This window comes from Lithobates pipiens, unplaced genomic scaffold (genome assembly GCF_037356315.1).
Source record: "Lithobates pipiens isolate NorthernLeopardFrog02 unplaced genomic scaffold, aLitPip1_a1.2 Scaffold_27, whole genome shotgun sequence".
Classification (NCBI taxonomy): Eukaryota; Metazoa; Chordata; class Amphibia; order Anura; family Ranidae; genus Lithobates; species Lithobates pipiens.
The window spans coordinates 231,856,590-231,873,457 of NW_027507788.1; the positions used below are offsets into that span (position 1 = coordinate 231,856,590).

Below are 16,868 nucleotides of genomic sequence, written 5' to 3' on the forward strand. Positions count from 1 at the left end.
CCGCTTCACACATCTCCGGGGCGGCTACAGAGCGCACTGCAGAAGGGTCCGGTGTGTCTTTGGCTGTTTTCAGGTCTGAATTGAGGCAAAATTCTGCCCCCCCCCCCATAAAAAATGGAGAACAGGGGCGCTCCACAAACCGTGTGAACCCAGCCTTAAATCGGAGCTCCGCCCAAAAGGGATGTACTGCTTTTACCACCCCCCATCACCTAGTTTCAACAGGTTCCTGCACCCACTTCTGCTTGGGCAGAAGTTCTCACCCCTCCCCCCTGCAATTTTCTGGGAAACGTCACAGGTCCCAGAAGATTGCATGACCTGTGGAGAGGCAGCCGCCTTTTCCAGGCTTTACTGTCTCAGGGCCGATCTGTGCAGTTAAGTAGTATAACATGTTCTTCTAAAGTCTGTGGTTTTTTGTTTATTGAAAAACATAATTTTAAGGTTCAAAGCAAGTTTCTCGGCCCCCTAGTATTTCTGGCTGTGGCCAATGTAAGTAAGGGCTAATCATTTATGTAGAATTTACAGAAGCAGCTGGGACTGGTGTCTAGCTATGGGGAGGAGTGGAGGATCAGCCCTGCTTTAACCACTTAAGGACCGCCTCGCGCCAATATATACGTCGGCAGAATGGCACGGCTGGGCACAATCACGTACCGGTACGTGATTCTTTAAGTGCCCAGCCGTGGGTCGGGAGCGCGCGGCTGGCTCCCGACCCGGTCCTGTGATCTGTGGCCGCGGGACCAGCGGACCCGATCGCCGCTGGTGTCCCGCGATCGGGTCACAGAGCTGAAGGAGGAGGAGAGGTCTGTGTAAACAAGCCTCTCCCCGTGCTTCCCTGAGGGGCTGTCACCGATCGTCTCTTGTTCTGGGCGCGTCTCCGATCTCAGTAAAGAAACATCGGCTCTTTACCCATGTGATCAGCTGTGTCCAATCATATGTAAACAAGGAAATGGCAGTTATCTGCTTGACTCTCTCACTGAAAGAGTGGGAGGAGAGAGCCGATCAGCAGCATTTCCTCACAGGGGAGACCTGTACATATCATCGGTGCCGCCCCATCTGTACCCCATCGGTGCCGCCTCATCTGTGCCCCATCGGTGTCGCCTCATCTGTGCCCCATCGGTGCCGCCTCATCTGTACCCCATCTGTACCCCATCGGTGCCACCTCATCTGTACCCCATCGGTGCCGCCTCATCTGTACCCCATCGGTGCAGGAGAAAAATGACTTATTTACAACATTTTCTAACAGAAACAGACTTTTTTTTGTTTGTTTGTTTTACAATATTTGGTCTTGAGTATTGAGGTGGTTAATGGCCCCTTTTCATATCCACCAAATCCTCTACAATTCTGCGGCAGTGCTTAGTATTATTCTTAAAATCAATTCCTGTGTCCCCATGGAGCTCCTTGGATTTCAGGCCCCTAAATGTGTCACATCTTCTTCTCTCTAATGGACAACGAAGCTCTTGATTGGAATGTCAAATGCTAGTTTGTACTGGTCCGAGGAGCTGGCATTTTACAGCTGTGTGATGGGAGGAAGATGATTTTCTTTTTCTTTAAACTCCCATCAAGTAGGGGTATGTGGTAGACTTTAAATTCTGATTCTGATTGTGCCGTCTGTAATCAATAACTGTTCATCTCCATTCTCTGTCCAGAGGAATCCTTCATGGATGACTTTGATGAGGGCGCTTATTACGAAGCTTTGGGCACGAGACCGGCACTTAACATGGACAAGCTGGATGAGTCCTACCAGAAGGTGATTGAATTGTTCTTCGTGTGCACCAGCGAGAACCCCAAGGAACGGCCTTCTGCACCTCCAATTGTGGAGGCCTTGGAAGCGCAGGGGGTCAAGTAGTCATTTAGAATTCTGTTTAAAGGTTTCTGTTGGAATGGTTTTAATGTTTTTAACTATGAGAAGGCAGCTTTGTGTTGCTGTAATGTTTTCTAGAATGGTAGATTAGAGCAATGGTGAGCTCTGCTCTTCATCAGAGGTACTAATGCTGCCATATGAGGCTAGAAGTAAACTCAGCAGTTATGTCCCACGTAGCAGGTCCCTGACATCATGTATGTCATTCCAATGTGAAAGTATTGCTGGCCTTGCTGTATATAGCACTGAGGCACACAAACCTACCTCTAGCCAATGATGGTGCCACCTTTTGGAGTCTTCCTGAAGACACTTCTGCTGCCCCCATCCATCATGGTCACATCCTATAAGGCACATGCCCAGCCCAGCTTTTATTTTAGAATAACTGTGGCAACCAGGTATTACAAGGGTGTTTGGGTGCTGGAGGTAGGGTTTGATTTGTACAAAACCTAAACGTGATACAAGGTGCACTTTCATATGGGGGGAAAGTGTAAATGGAGAGTTTACTTCCCACTTTACCTCCAGCAACCCCTTTGCAGTTCTCTACACATAACTGCAGCAAACAGCCCTCAAGTACCTATTGACTTATGTAAGCTGCCCTAAGGTCCTACCAGGCTGCTGTATGCCAGATACTTCTAGTTCTGAGCCATGGTTGGGATTTCTTTGTAAATCTGAGACATTGATTGGCTGCTCAGACCAAGGAAGATACTTTTTGGGCCTTTGCATAGCATAGAACCTGTTCCTCCTGCCCTACTAGAAGTATTAAAGAAAAAAGCTGGAGGGAGTTGGCTTGTAGGCACGGCCTGCTGTCCTCTCCAAGATGGCTGCCTGGAGCTCATAGCAGAAGATGATTAGTCTTTAGTAGGTTCCTGCTGGTGTTTTGTCAGATTAGGCGAACCGTCAAAGTGTAACGCAAGTGACGTTTCGTCGCCGCCATCTTGCTACACCCCGCACTTGTCCCTAGTGAGGATACGGTGAGAAGGGGGAAAGCAGACATCTTGTTACACCCCGTACTCCTCCACGGTCAGGATACAGTGAGAAGGGGTAAGGGGACATCTTGTTACACCCCGTACACCTCCACAGTAAGGATACAGTGAGAAGGGGGTAAGGGGACATCTTGTTACACCCCGTACACCTCCACAGTAAGGATACAGTGAGAAGGGGGTAAGCGGACATCTTGTTACACCCACCAGAGTTTTACATTTTACACGTGTTTTTTTTTTTTTTTAACAGTAAACTGACTTTATATAGTGAAATGCAGTACATACAACTTCGACTTACCGATGTCATGTTGAACTGTAAAAGCTGCGGCATGCGTGCTGATCTTGCAGGTTTGTCAATCTGTCAGAAGTTTGCTGCTTTTAAAACTCAACATGTAAACATTCACACATAGTTATAAGTACTGTGTATCACTATATAAACTCAGTTTACTATTAAAAAGTGTAAAATGCAAAACTCTGGTGGGTGTAACCAGATTTTCGCTTATCTCCTTCTCACTTCATCCTTACATTGGACGAGTGCGAGGTGTAGCAAGATGGCAGCGACGGAACATCACTTCCGTTACACTTTCTGGCAGGTCGCCATATCTGATGAAACACCAGCCTGAAGTTATGGCATAGTGCCACCTTCAGGTTGGAGAATATATTACAGCCTCATGCTATAACAGGTAAACATTACAGTCAATGTGCCTTTTTAAAACTGATGTCCAGTACAAGAGAGTTTAAACTGTCTGTTGGCTCTTTCATTGTCCTTATATTCCCTCTTTCCTGTTTGTCTTGTTTTATATTCATGTTTTGTAGATGTTAATTATTAAAACACTTTCCAAGCTTGTCAATGTTTCTGTGTGAAGTTGATCTAACTTTTATTTAAAAAAAATAAAATAAAAAAAATGCTCGTGTGTGTGTTTGTGTGTGTGTCCCACAAAAAACAAATGTAAAATGCAAAAAAAAAAGTATTATTCAAGCCCTGTTTCAAAAGTGCACAAAAAAACGCACCTTCTCATTGAAGTCAATGGGGAATGCCGTTTTTGGTGCACTTTGAGTGATATGCCTGTATTTTACAGGAGCATGTTGGAAAATGCACCAAAAGTGTGTTTATTTTTTTTTCAGTGTACCTCTGTGCCCTAAAGCAGTTCTTAACTGCAGTCCTTAAGATGCCCCAGCAGGTCATGTTTTTGGGATTTCCCTCAGATGAAACGGCTGTGGCAATTACTAAGGCATTGAAACTGATCAAATCACCTGTGCAAAATAATAGTCTGAAAACGAGACATGTTGGGGGTGCCTTGAGGAGTGGAGTTGAGAAACACTGCCCTAAATGGTAAATGACATAGTAGGTGAGGTTGAAAACAGACAAGTTTCCCCTCCAGCAATATCATTTGTGAGCTCAGCCGCCATCTTTGGTTGGTCTGATGTAACTACTGACAATAGATCTGTGGACATAAAGGCAAACCATTTACCCTTTTCCCTGCTCCACCTAAAACTAAAACACATTTTGGCTAGAAGAACACTTTAACCACTTAAGGACTGAGCCTCTTTCTGAGTATTGTTTACAACTTAAAAACTGCTTTTTTTTTTTGTTTTTTTTTTATTTTGGTAGAAAATTAGTTGGAACCTCCAAACGTTATACATTTTTATTTATTTTTTTGAACACCCTAGAGAATAAAATGCTGGTTGTTGCAATACTTTGTGTCATGCGGTATTTGCGCAGCGGTCTTACAAACGCACACTTCTTTTTTGGGGAAAAAATACACACACACAAAATAATGTTGCTTCAAAATTGCACCCGCTCGTGGAAAGGCGACGTTTAAAAAAATAAAAATATTCTACAGGTTGCATGTTTTGAGATACAGAGAAGGTCTAGGCCTGGAATTATTGGTCTTTAACAATCGTGGCGATACCTCACATGTGTGGTTTGAACGCTGTTTTTATATGCAGGCGCTGATCACGTATGCGCTCGCTTCTGCGGAAAAAAAAAAAGAATTTTCTTATTTTACCTTTTACACTTGTTTTTAAAAAATAAATTATTGCCACTTTTATTCCTATTACAAGGAATGTAAACATCCCTGGTAATAGAAAAAAAAAGACAGGATCTCTTTAATGAGATCTGGGGTCAAAAAGACCTCACATCTCATATTTACACTAAAATACAATTGAGAAAAATGTATATGTGTGTGTGTGTGTGTGTGTGTGTGTGTGTGTGTATATGTATGGATCTCACGGGAAATGGGGTTCTATAGGCCAGGCAGAGCCCTTCAGGAAATCTGTTGGATTTTCATATGGGCAGCCCCCGCATTATGGGTATGGGAAGGTCCTCTTTAAGCAGTTTATTAGGCACATTATACTAGTACTGGGGAAGGTGGTTTTTCTTTCAGAACCAGCTTCAGTTATTTCATGTATTGTACATACTGAGATGAGGTTCTGATCACCCCATGTGTAGCGATTATTTACTGTACTTTTCTGATAGTTCACACCAATCTGGTCATTCTCTCTTCACAAGACATTTCCATCAACACAGAACTCCTGCCTATCGGATGCATACAACATTCTGCAGAAACTCTAGAGTAGTGGTCTTCAAACTGTGGCCCTCTGGTAGCTTATATCTAGTACTTGGGGCACTGTTCCTCCTCCCACTGGCCACCAGTGATGGGACACCGTTCTTCCTCCCACTGGCCACCAGTGATGGGACACTGTTGCTCCTCCCACTGGCCACCAGTGATGGGACACCGTTCTTCCTCCCACTGGCCACCAGTGATGGGACACTGTTGCTCCTCCCACTGGCCACCAGTGATGGGACACTGTTCCTCCTCCCACTGGCCACCAATGATGGGACACCGTTCCTCCTCCTACTGGCCACCAGTGATGGGGCACTGTTCCTCCTCCCGCTGGCCACCAGTGATGGGACACTGTTCCTCCTCCCACTGGCCACCAGTGATGGGACACTGTTCCTCCTCCCGCTGGCCACCAGTGATGGGACACTGTTCCTCCTCCCGCTGGCCACCAGTGATGGGACACTGTTCCTCCTCCCGCTGGCCACCAGTGATGGGACACTGTTCCTCCTCCCACTGGCCACCAGTGATGGGACACTGTTCCTCCTCCCACTGGCCACCAGTGATGGGACACCGTTCTTCCTCCCACTGGCCACCAGTGATGGGACACTGTTGCTCCTCCTACTGGCCACCAGTGATGGGACACTGTTCCTCCTCCCACTGGCCACCAGTGATGGGGCACTGTTCCTCCTCCCACTGGCCACCAGTGATGGGGCACTGTTCCTCCTCCCACTGGCCACCTATTACGGGCTACTGCTCCATCTGACAAATATTAAAGCAGATTCCGAACATGAATGGCGCCTCCGCTGTGAGTCCAGGTTTAAGCCCCACCATCCAAGTGGACATAGAGTTAGAATAAAAAGAGCCGAGCAGAGCGAGGCTGTGCCCGAAGCGTGGTGAGCGGCCCTCTAATATGTGCAGCCCTATGTCCACGTGGACGGCGGGGCTTGCACCTGGACTCACGGCACAGGTGCCATTCATCTTTGGAGATTTTCCGAATCTCCTTGTGCTCCGCACTGCGCCTGCGCAGTACACAGCGGACACTATTCGATAGGCGGACATTTTTGGACAGAACACCGGTTTGAAACTGTGCAGATTCAGCTGAACTCGAACAATTTCTAACCCACATCAGTGTGAACCTGGGCTCAATTTCATGACTGCTTAGTGTACACGATCGGACTTCAAACAAACTTTCCCGTGGATTTCTGTCCAAAGGGCGTTGGCCATGAACAGGGATGGGAAAGGTGCATGGCAGCAAACTGATTACAGAACTACAGGCAGGCCATGCGTTGGGACAGTATCCTGTAACTCTGATCGGTAAACTAGAATAAAAGTGAAACAGCACAAAGAATGAACATTTTTATGTTTCTTTATTAACCACTTCAATACCGGGGGGGGCACTTAAACACCTTCCTGCCCAGACCAATTTTCAGCTTTCAGCGCTGTTGCACTTTGAATGACAATTGCGCGGTCATGCTACACGGTACCCAAATGAAATTTTAATCATTTTTTTCCCACAAATAGAGCTTTCTTTTGGTGGTATTTGATCACCTCTGTGGTTTTTATTTTTTGCTAAACAAATAAAAAAATCCCGAAAATTTTGAAAAAAAAAATGTTTTTTTTTTGTTTCAGTTTCAAAACTTTGCAAATAAGTAAGTTTTCTCCTTCACTGATGGGGATACACTGATGGGCAATGATAAGGCGGCACTGATGGGCACCAATGAGGTGGCACCAATGAAGTGGCACTGATGAGGTGGCATTGATGGACACTGATATGTGGCACTGATAGGTGGCACAGGTGGGCTTGGACACGGCTGATCACGTCGGAGACTCTTCAGACTGACACCCCGCAACAACGATCGCCGCGATGCGCGCCCCCGGGGGCGCGCAGCGGCTCATAATCCTGATCACGTCATATGACGTCCGATCAGGATTATGAAACCACTTTGCCCCCGTCAATATGTTATTGGGCCGGGCGGCAAGTGGTTAAGCAAAAAAAAAATTTCTATATTAAAGGCATTTTCTTGAAATAACAAACATGTTGTACGTACCTGCTCTATGCAGTGATTTTGCACAGATCAGCGTCAATCGTCCTCTTCACGACTCCCTTCTTGGCTCCTGGCCCGCTCCCTGCTGCCGAGTGCCTCCAGAGCAAGCAGCTTGCTATGGGGCACCCAGGCAGGCTTGCTCTTGAGCCGCTGCTCTGCGATTCCATTCACAAACAGAGCTGAGGCTCGGCCACACCCCTCTCTCTTCTCATTGGCTAACTGGCTGTGATTGACAGCCAACGAGGAAGTGGAGACCCCACATCGCTGGATTGCAATGGGGCTCGTGTAAGTATTAAGGTCGGCTGAGGGGGGGGAGCTGCACAGAGACTTTTTTTTTACCTTTAGGCATAGAATGCATGAAGGTATAAAACCTTAAGCCTTTCTTACCACGTTAAATGATCAATTTTAAGGGTAACACACTTTAATCACCAGCCTACTACAGGCAAGTGCTTAGTAAACTCTTTTATGTGTGTTAAATAGAATCACCTGTGAGAATGTAGCTTATGTTCAATGATTATTGCTCAGAACAGACTAATTGTATTGCACAAAATAAACCCACAAGGGGGCACTTAGCATCTTAGAGGCGCAAGCTACTATGGACATTGGGGTGACTGTGCTGGGAACCCTGAACCCAGATATTTTGAAGAACACAAGACACCCCAATAGACAAAGTGCACACTCCTAGACAATGCTATATAAATATGATTCTATCTTCAAGTCTATAACCTCCATCAGGCCAAAAAGGGCCCCCTGGCATTCCAGCATTGCAGAAGCCTCGATCTGCCTCTTATTTAGTAATGGCCTGGCTGTATAAATCTTCTCATTCGCTATACAGCCTGTTCTCTGCATACTCTGCTCTACCCGGCTGGTTTATTCTTGAGCTGTGTATGGCTCATTCCCGCATCATCTGAATGATACCTGAACTCTGGGGAGGAGATTTACTACTATGCAGTTGCTCCAGAGCTTAGTAAATGAGGGGGACGCTCTGCCGACTTCCATCATCCAATCATGTGCAAGCAAAAATGCTGTATTTGTTTAATTTTTCTTTGCAAAAGGGAAGCTTCACCTCATCTACTAAACCTTGGAGCAATTGCACTTTGCAGAGTGCACATTTGCCTTTAATCAACCCCACAGTGGTCAATAAAAAGACCTACACTCCCCAGGGTCATAATTTTGCTCTTTGAAGTTTTGGTTAACCCCTATAGGTAGCCACCGCCGCCCAGCTCTGAGAATCGGTACCATCCCATACCTCTTGCTTTAGATTAACACCCTTTTCAAGAGTTGGGCAATGGAAGCCACCAGAGAACATCCAATGTGACTGGTATTTGTAATCACTGCCTAGTACTGGCTGTTGACCGGTGACATCTATCAGGTTCTATGGAGATCACTCACTCTTTTGAAGCCCATTATGACCAGTCATACGGCCTGCCAGGGACAGAGTGGACACTTTTTCACCTGCATAAAACAAGACAAGTGCATGGCACACTCAGGCAGGTAGGTACCCCCAGCCAAAGAATAATGGTAATTAAAATAAAGATAAACGTCCAATCATAATGTCTCTGGTGGAATAGCCCCAAAAATACCGGCCACAGTTATGGCGGCTGACTCGAGTGTTAGAAACAGACTCTGTAGATGTGACACAAAAGAAAAAAAAAAAAAAAGAGGGAGAACGCATTTTGAGTGTAGCAATTGGTTAAAAACAATTGGCTACTCACATGTGTGCATAAAAGACACGCGCTTCATAAGAAAACCACTGGCATCTGTATCCTGTATCCGTCTCCCTGATGGTGGTATTGGTGTAGCAGAGCTGGTCTTTCTACTATCTCCGGAACCCCGCTGGAACGCAGTGGTCCATCGGGGTGGAAGTGATGTCATGGTGGGAGGATAGCAGAGCATGGCTACGTGTTTCAGAGTACGCACACTTCTTTTTGTAAAGCCACGTCACTGTGACGTTACTTCCTGCCCAATGGACCACTGCATTCCAGTGTGGTTCCGGAGATAGTAGAGAGGCCAGTCAGGCGCCGGTACCAGGTCTGCTGCACCAATACCATCAGCAAGGAGATGGGCACAGGATACAGGTGCCAGTGGTTTCATCATGAAGAGGCACATGTGAGTGGCCAACTGTTGCTACATTTAGAAGTCACTCTCCCTCTTTTCTTTTGTGTCGTATTTTCAGGTTTTTCACCCGCACCGCCCAAACATTTAGAAACAAGGCCTAGGAGGAGATGGAGAAGAGATTTCTCCCCAAGAGTTCCCAGAATCCTCAGAGACCGAAAATATAACCTGTTAAAGGGAGCGGACAGGAAACCTCTTCCTAAAGAAGCTACTCAACAGCTGGAAAGGTGTTTGGAGGGTTGAATCAAAGTCTTCATCCCAGCCATTCCCAGAATCCTCAGGGGCTGGAAACATGACCCTTTGGGGGGAGAAGAATGAAGGCCTCCAAAAATCCTGAGCCTTTCGATGATGGAGAAAGGTGGGTGTTCTCATCCCACCCCCAACAAAGTTTGCAGAACGCTCAGCAGCTGTCAGCATGATGGTTCCTCTGGTGGAAACTCTTGTCACAGTGCTGACACTTGTAGGGGCGTTCCCCAGTGTGCGTCCTGTAGTGGTCCTTCAGGTTGGACTTTTTGCGGAAGTATTTCCCGCAGATGGAGCACTGGTAAGGTTTCTCTCCTGTATGAATGCGCTGGTGGCGGGCATAGCTGGAGTTGTCATGGAAGCTCTTCTCGCACACGGTGCACTTGTAGGGGCGCTCTCCAGTGTGGGTACGCAGGTGAATCTTCAGGTGAGAGCTGCGGATGAAGCTTTTGTCACAGTCCGTACATTTAAAGGGCCGTTCTCCTGTGTGGCTCTGCATATGGACCTGGAAGCTGGAGTTATTGCAGAAGGTCTTGCTGCACACACTGCACAGAATAAACGCCTGTCCTCGCTCCTGGAAACCGATGGGGGCGTCTTCCCTGAAACCCTTCACTGGTGACAAGTAGGGACAAATTTCTTCCAAGGGGAAGGAACGCTGTACCCCGGAGAAGCTGACCTCACAATCAGAGAAGACACACGGTACCTCGTTCTTTTTGGGCTCAGTCTGTTTGTTCTGGTCAAAGTCATGCAGTGCAGCAACAGGTTTGATTTGGCGAGCAATACCTTCCCGCCTCCGAGAACGGTCTCTGGTGGCCAGTTCCTGAGCCTCTCCGACCTCTCTAAGGAAACAAATACATATTAAAAACCATGCAAAATTGTAGGGGAGTCAGCTACAGTGTGATGTCCAGTTTCTGGAATGAGTCCAAATAGAGTGTGAGCTCCACAGTATACACTGGAATCCGATACCAATTCAGTCAGCTACAGTGTGATGTCCAGTTTCTAGAATAGGTCCAAATAGAGTGTGAGCTCCACAGTATAAACTGGAATCTGATACCAATTCAGTCAGCTACAGTGTGATGTCCAGTTTCTAGAATAGGTCCAAATAGAGTGTGAGCTCCACAGTATAAACTGGAATCTGATACCAATTCAGTCAGCTACAGTGTGATGTCCAGTTTCTGCAATGAGTCCAAATAGAGTGTGAGCTCCACAGTATCAACTTGAAACCAATACCAATTCAGTCAGTTTCTGGAATGTTGGAGTGTGAGCTGAGAGCTCTACAGTATAAATTAATCCAAAACCAATTCAGTCAGCTACAGTGTGATGTCCAGTTTCTAGCACAGGTCCAAATAGAGTGTGAGCTCTACATTATAAACTGGAATCTGATACCAATTCAAATACATGTTATGTCCAGTTTTTAGAATAGGTCCATATAGTGTGTGAGCTCCACATTCTAAACTGGTACCAATTCAGTCAGCTCCAGTGTGATGTCCAATTTCTGGAATGGGTCCAAATAGAGTGTGAGCTCCACAGTATAAACGGGAATCCGATACCAATTCGGTCAGCGACAGTTATATGTCCAGCTGCTGGAATGGGTCCAAATAGGGTGTAAGCTCCATGGTATCAAATAGAAACCGATACCAATTCAGTCAGCTACTGTACAGTGTGATGTCCAGTTTCTAGCACAGGTCCAAATAGAGTGTGAGCTCCACAGTATAAACTGGAATCCGATACCAATTCAGTCAACTAGAGTGTGATGCCCAGTCTCTGGAATGGGTCCAAATATGGTATGAGCTCTACACTATAAAAACTTAATACATAGGTTGAAAAAAATAAATTAAAAAAAATTAAAAAAAAGGCACAAGTCCATCCAGTTGAATCACAAAAAAAAAAATAATAAAAAAAAATAATATTATAGGAATGGGCCCTATAATACACAAAGTTTCACCACATAAGAACTATAAACCCTATATAAACTATACACACCCCTGCAGCGCTTCCACCATGTCGGAGGAAACACTACAACTGAGGCCATGGTGGAAGCGTCCGGTCTTTAAAGAAAAACTGACTGCAGTGTTTCCTGGGAAAGTGGGTGGAGCTGCGCTCTCTCCAGGTGCCGTCCTGAAAGACGTAGGGAGAAAATCCCATGTAAATAAGTATTCACAGCTTTTAGCACCAATTACAGCCTTAAGTCTCTTTGAGAGTACACCTTCAGTATACAACTTCCCTATAGCCCTCCCTAACATTTGCCTGACTATGATCCAGCGATATGCATGAGAGCGGCTGCTCTGCAGGGTTTCTGCCTCCCGAACGGCTCCCGCTGCTGTCAGCCATTCACAGCTCAAATAGCAATGAGGAGGGGGCGGGGCCGAGCACTGTTCTGTGTGTTTAATAGACATACAGAGTGGGGCTCAGGAGCGAGCGAGCGCCTACACACACACACACATATCCCCCCCCATAGCAGGCACTTCATTTAGAGAAGAGGAGGCATGCCAGCGGGGGACCCGAGAAGAGGAGGACCTCAGTGCACAAAGCAGGCACGTTTGACATGTTTGCTATTAAAAGGGTTTTTTTTTCTTTGTTTTTTTAAATATAACTTTACTCAATTGTAAACAAACAAAAGTAAAACATCTGGCCAAAGGCTAGCGGCCGTCTCTCTGAAAAAGCAATATGTGGTGGATCAGAGGCTGGCCAGAACCACATAGGACTGCCTCCCGGATGCGTGGTTGCATTTTGCTGCAATTTACTGCGCACTGCAAACACGAGCCAGACGTTGGGCTTGCAGTTGCAGAGCAGCCCCTTTGACTTGACAAGCTGCATTATATTTGCCATGGCATGCTTATAGTCCCCTCCAGCTGTGCCTTAGACTTTACACAAGTAGTAGGGATTTGGAAAGGGGGGGGTGTTGTCTGGTCGCCTATATCAGTGTTTCTCAACTAAACTCCTCAAGGCGCCCCAACAGGTCATGTTTTCAGCATTTCCCTCAAATGAACCAGCTGTGGTAATTACTAAGGCAGTGAAACTGATCAAATCAGCTGTGAAAAATATTGGAAAGCCTGAAAACATGACCTGTTGGGGCGCCTTGAGGACTGGAGTTGAGAAACACTGTCCTATATGACCGCATGTGATTAGTCAGAAAGTCCCCCTTCTATATCCATACAGACTATCAGATTTTCTGCTGATTTTTGTCTTCAGATTTACCAAAACCATATAGTACAAGGGCCTGCCTGGTTGCATACACACTGAAACTCCTACAGGTTTGACCTTATTATATGGTTTTGGTAAATCTAAAGGAAAATAAATAAAATCCAGCAGAAAATCTGATAGTGTGTATGGGGCTTATGACCCTGATTTACTGTCACTTTATTACTAGGGTGTGAGTTTTCCTGATATGGTGGCCAAACTCCACCATCTGCCATCACTGTCCAATGAGAGGAAAATACCAGTCTCAATACACGACTGGAAATATTACCCTAGTGATAACTTTCCCCACCCTGATAAATAAGGTGCCAGTAGAGGAAGGAATAAAAGAAATAAAACCAGGCAGAGGCTCTAACCTTTCACTGCTCTGTCCCTAAATGTCCTTACAGAAGTCCTTCTATGAGTAAGGCCCCTTTCCCCCCGGGGGGGGGGCGCTTTGCAGGCATTACAGTACTAAAAATAGTGCCTGCAAAGCGCCCTGAAACAGCCGCTTCTGTGTCTCCAGTGTTAAAACCCCGGGGGCTTCACACTGCAGCGGTGCATTGGCAGGACGTTAAAAATACTCCTGCAAGCAGCATCTTTGGAGCGGTGAAGGAGGGGTGTATACACCCCTCCTTCACCCCTCCTGCCCATTGAAAGCGCTGCAGCGGCAATTTGCGGGTGGTTATAACCCTTTTTCGGCCACTAGCGGGGGTTAAAACCGCTCCCGCACCAGTGTGAAAGGGGCCTAAGCCAGTATCAGTAAAAGGGACACAAAGAGACAGATAGTGCCCATCTCCATATACAGTCCTAGACTATGCAGAAGATCACAGACTTCCTGTCAAAAGGTGTGTGTACACAATTTTCTTTGTTGGGGGGGGTGAACTAGCTCTTTATAAAACACAAGCTGGTGAAAGAAAGTGTAAGGACTGACCAAAACACAGAACTATGTCACAGTGAGGGGGGCAGAGCTCACTTGTTGATTGGCTGTGGTTGTTCCGGAAACGTTCTCTGTGTTTCTCGATCTTCACCAGGAGATACGGGTTGAGGATCCGGTACCCTGGGGGGGGGGGCAGGGAGAACACAATCTACATTATGACAAAAGTGAGTGCACCCCTCACATGTTTGTAAATATTTTATTCTTTCTTTTCATGTGACAACACTGAAGAAATGACACTTGGCTACAATGTAAAGAAGTGAGTGTACAGCTTGTATAACAGTGTCAATTCGCTGTCCCCTCAAAATAACTCAACACACAGCCGTGAAAGTATTACTAAACCCACAACAGTAAAATCGGTCTGTATATACACGTCATAGCATGCTTGTTATACTCACTGTGGAACGTAAAGGGTTAATCCTCTACATTGTGTAAAAAAGGGCTGTTTGATCCTGTATGCATAGATCCTCCCCCTCCTTGCAATGTCTATCTGGGGAAAGCCAGCCAACTTGCACATGCTCAGTTGTGTCTTTTATGCTGGAGAGAAAACCGTTTCTTGTCCTCAGAGCTAGCCAGATCACATGATACAGACATCACCCATGTTTTTCGGAGGCACGCGATGATCACATGTCTGACGAAGGGGTCCTGCGTGACTCCGAAATGTTGCACTCTCCTTCTGTTCTGATCATGCAATAAACTATCCGTTTGGGCGCTACTTTGCGTCGATCCGCGGTGTGCTGGCAAATATCTATTTTGCAACAGAAGGTATACCCCCCCTTATCGCTTTCAGCGGGCGTAGCATAACAATGCATTTACAGAGTCCAAGGGGTTCAAGCAGATGGCAAGCAGGTGATGAAATACCTCTCCACTGTCTGCCAAATGCTCTTCAGAAACCATTGTACGTGTGAGGTTGTATTCTCCCTCCTCTACATTTCCCACCCCCCACCATCCCATGCCCTCGTGCCCCCTCACTCACCCAGATTGTGCAAAGCAGAGTGAATCTCCTTCATGGCATCCCGGTACAGATCCTGCTGCCATTGCTCCATAAGCTCCCAGTCCTCTTCCTCGAAGCAGGCGGCCACATCGTGGAAGGTGACCGTCACCTGTGCGGGAGGGAAGGACAGACAGAGGGGTCCATTAAAATCAGGAGAATCAGGGAAATCGGGTCCAGAAAATAAACAAGAGCCTACAATTCCCTGCTCTCTATAAAGAGATGAGAACCATCGGATGACGATTGCCATGACCAAGGATGTGCCATGACAGCAGCTGCAGAATTACAATCCCATCCCCTGATAGCAGCATAAAGTACTCCCATCATACAAGTTCTTACCGTCCCCGACAACGAGCTGCAAGTCCTCTTCTCCCAACACTTCTCCATCTGAAAAACAGAGACAGGAGGTCTCCAGAGAGTGCAGAGAGTGCAGAGAGTGCACTAGAGAAAGCCAGAGACCCAAGTCTGAGGATCAGAGCAGTGAGGGGCTGCTGTCTAGATAGACACTGTGTGTGTTAAAGCTGTGCGCATCTGAGACAAATGAGAGCCTGAAGGGGAAGGCCTGAGCAGCAAGGAAACTGAAAAGAGGTGCAGTAGTTGTGCGGGAACCCTGTTATAAGGCCAAGAGGGCTGAATTGTAAAGCCTAGGTGGCAGTGCTGCTGAAGAGAGCCAGGTGGCTTGGCATTTTTCATGTATTGTTTTTTGGCAGAAGAACCCCTGTGTGGGCAACCAAGTGCATGTATGAACTTTATGTTGTTCCTTTTTAATAAAAGTGGGCTACCATGCCCTTAAACAAAAGTTCCTGTTCGATGTGAACTTACTGAAAAGGCATCTACCACTGAGTTAAACTTCCCCCAATGTCACACTAGATAAAGGAAGGCCCGTAGACGTGGTGTATCTAGATAAAGGAAGGCCCGTAGACGTGGTGTATCTAGATAAAGGAAGGCCCATTGATGTGGTGTATCTAGATAAAGGAAGGTCCGTAGACGTGGTGTATCTATATAAAGGAAGGCCCGTAGACGTGGTGTATCTGGATAAAGGAAGGCCCGTAGATGTGGTGTATCTAGATAAAGGAAGGCCCGTAGATGTGGTGTATCTAGATAAAGGAAGGTCCGTAGACGTGGTGTATCTATATAAAGGAAGGCCCGTAGATGTGGTGTATCTAGATAAAGGAAGGCCCGTAGATGTGGTGTATCTAGATAAAGGAAGGCCCGTAGATGTGGTGTATCTAGATAAAGGAAGGCCCGTAGATGTGGTGTATCTAGATAAAGGAAGGTCCGTAGACGTGGTGTATCTATATAAAGGAAGGCCCGTAGACGTGGTGTATCTAGATAAAGGAAGGCCCGTAGATGTGGTGTATCTAGATAAAGGAAGGCCCATAGATGTGGTGTATCTAGATAAAGGAAGGCCCGTAGACGTGGTGTATCTAGATAAAGGAAGGCCCGTAGACGTGGTGTATCTAGATAAAGGAAGGCCCGTAGACGTGGTGTATCTAGATAAAGGAAGGTCCGTAGACGTGGTATATCTAGATAAAGGAAGGCCCGTAGACGTGGTGTATCTGGATAAAGGAAGGCCCGTAGACGTGGTGTATCTAGATAAATGAAGGCCCGTAGACGTGGTGTATCTAGATAAATGAAGGCCCGTAGACGTGGTGTATCTAGATAAAGGAAGGCCCGTAGATGTGGTGTATCTAGATAAAGGAAGGCCCGTAGACGTGGTGTATCTAGATAAAGGAAGGCCCGTAGATGTGGTGTATCTAGATAAAGGAAGGCCCGTAGACGTGGTGTATCTAGATAAATAAAGGCCCGTAGACGTGGTGTATCTAGATAAAGTAAGGCCCGTAGACGTGGTGTATCTAGATAAAGGAAGGCCCGTAGACGTGGTGTATCTAGATAAAGGAAGGCCCATAGACGTGGTGTATCTAGATAAAGGAAGGTCCGTAGATGTGGTGTATCTAGAT

The 16,868-nt window shown here is 46.4% G+C and overlaps 1 protein-coding gene and 1 long non-coding RNA gene across 3 annotated transcripts in view; one reads left to right on the forward strand and one right to left on the reverse strand.

Annotated features, from left to right (window-relative positions):
• LOC143934638 (uncharacterized) overlaps nucleotides 1-1,971 on the forward strand; it is a 45,627-nt gene extending 43,656 nt beyond the window's left edge. The window contains exon 5 of the long non-coding RNA XR_013263319.1: nucleotides 1,644-1,971. This is a non-coding gene — a long non-coding RNA (uncharacterized LOC143934638). The remainder of the gene's footprint in view (nucleotides 1-1,643) is intronic.
• A 4,778-nt stretch (nucleotides 1,972-6,749) lies between these two features.
• Nucleotides 6,750-15,740, reverse strand: LOC143934637 (uncharacterized). Of its 2 annotated transcripts, XM_077458400.1 has the most exons (4): nucleotides 15,247-15,737; nucleotides 14,893-15,019; nucleotides 13,956-14,039; nucleotides 6,750-10,641 (listed from the first exon to the last, which is right to left on the reverse strand). In XM_077458400.1, exons 2-4 carry the CDS (start codon nucleotides 14,952-14,954, stop codon nucleotides 9,960-9,962), a joined length of 828 nt encoding a protein of 275 aa, XP_077314526.1. In that variant the 5' UTR covers nucleotides 14,955-15,019; nucleotides 15,247-15,737; the 3' UTR covers nucleotides 6,750-9,959. The 2 variants fall into 2 exon arrangements, with proteins under 2 accessions (XP_077314526.1, XP_077314527.1); XM_077458401.1 differs by having other exon boundaries at nucleotides 14,893-15,740.
• Between the last annotated feature and the right edge of the window lie 1,128 nt (nucleotides 15,741-16,868).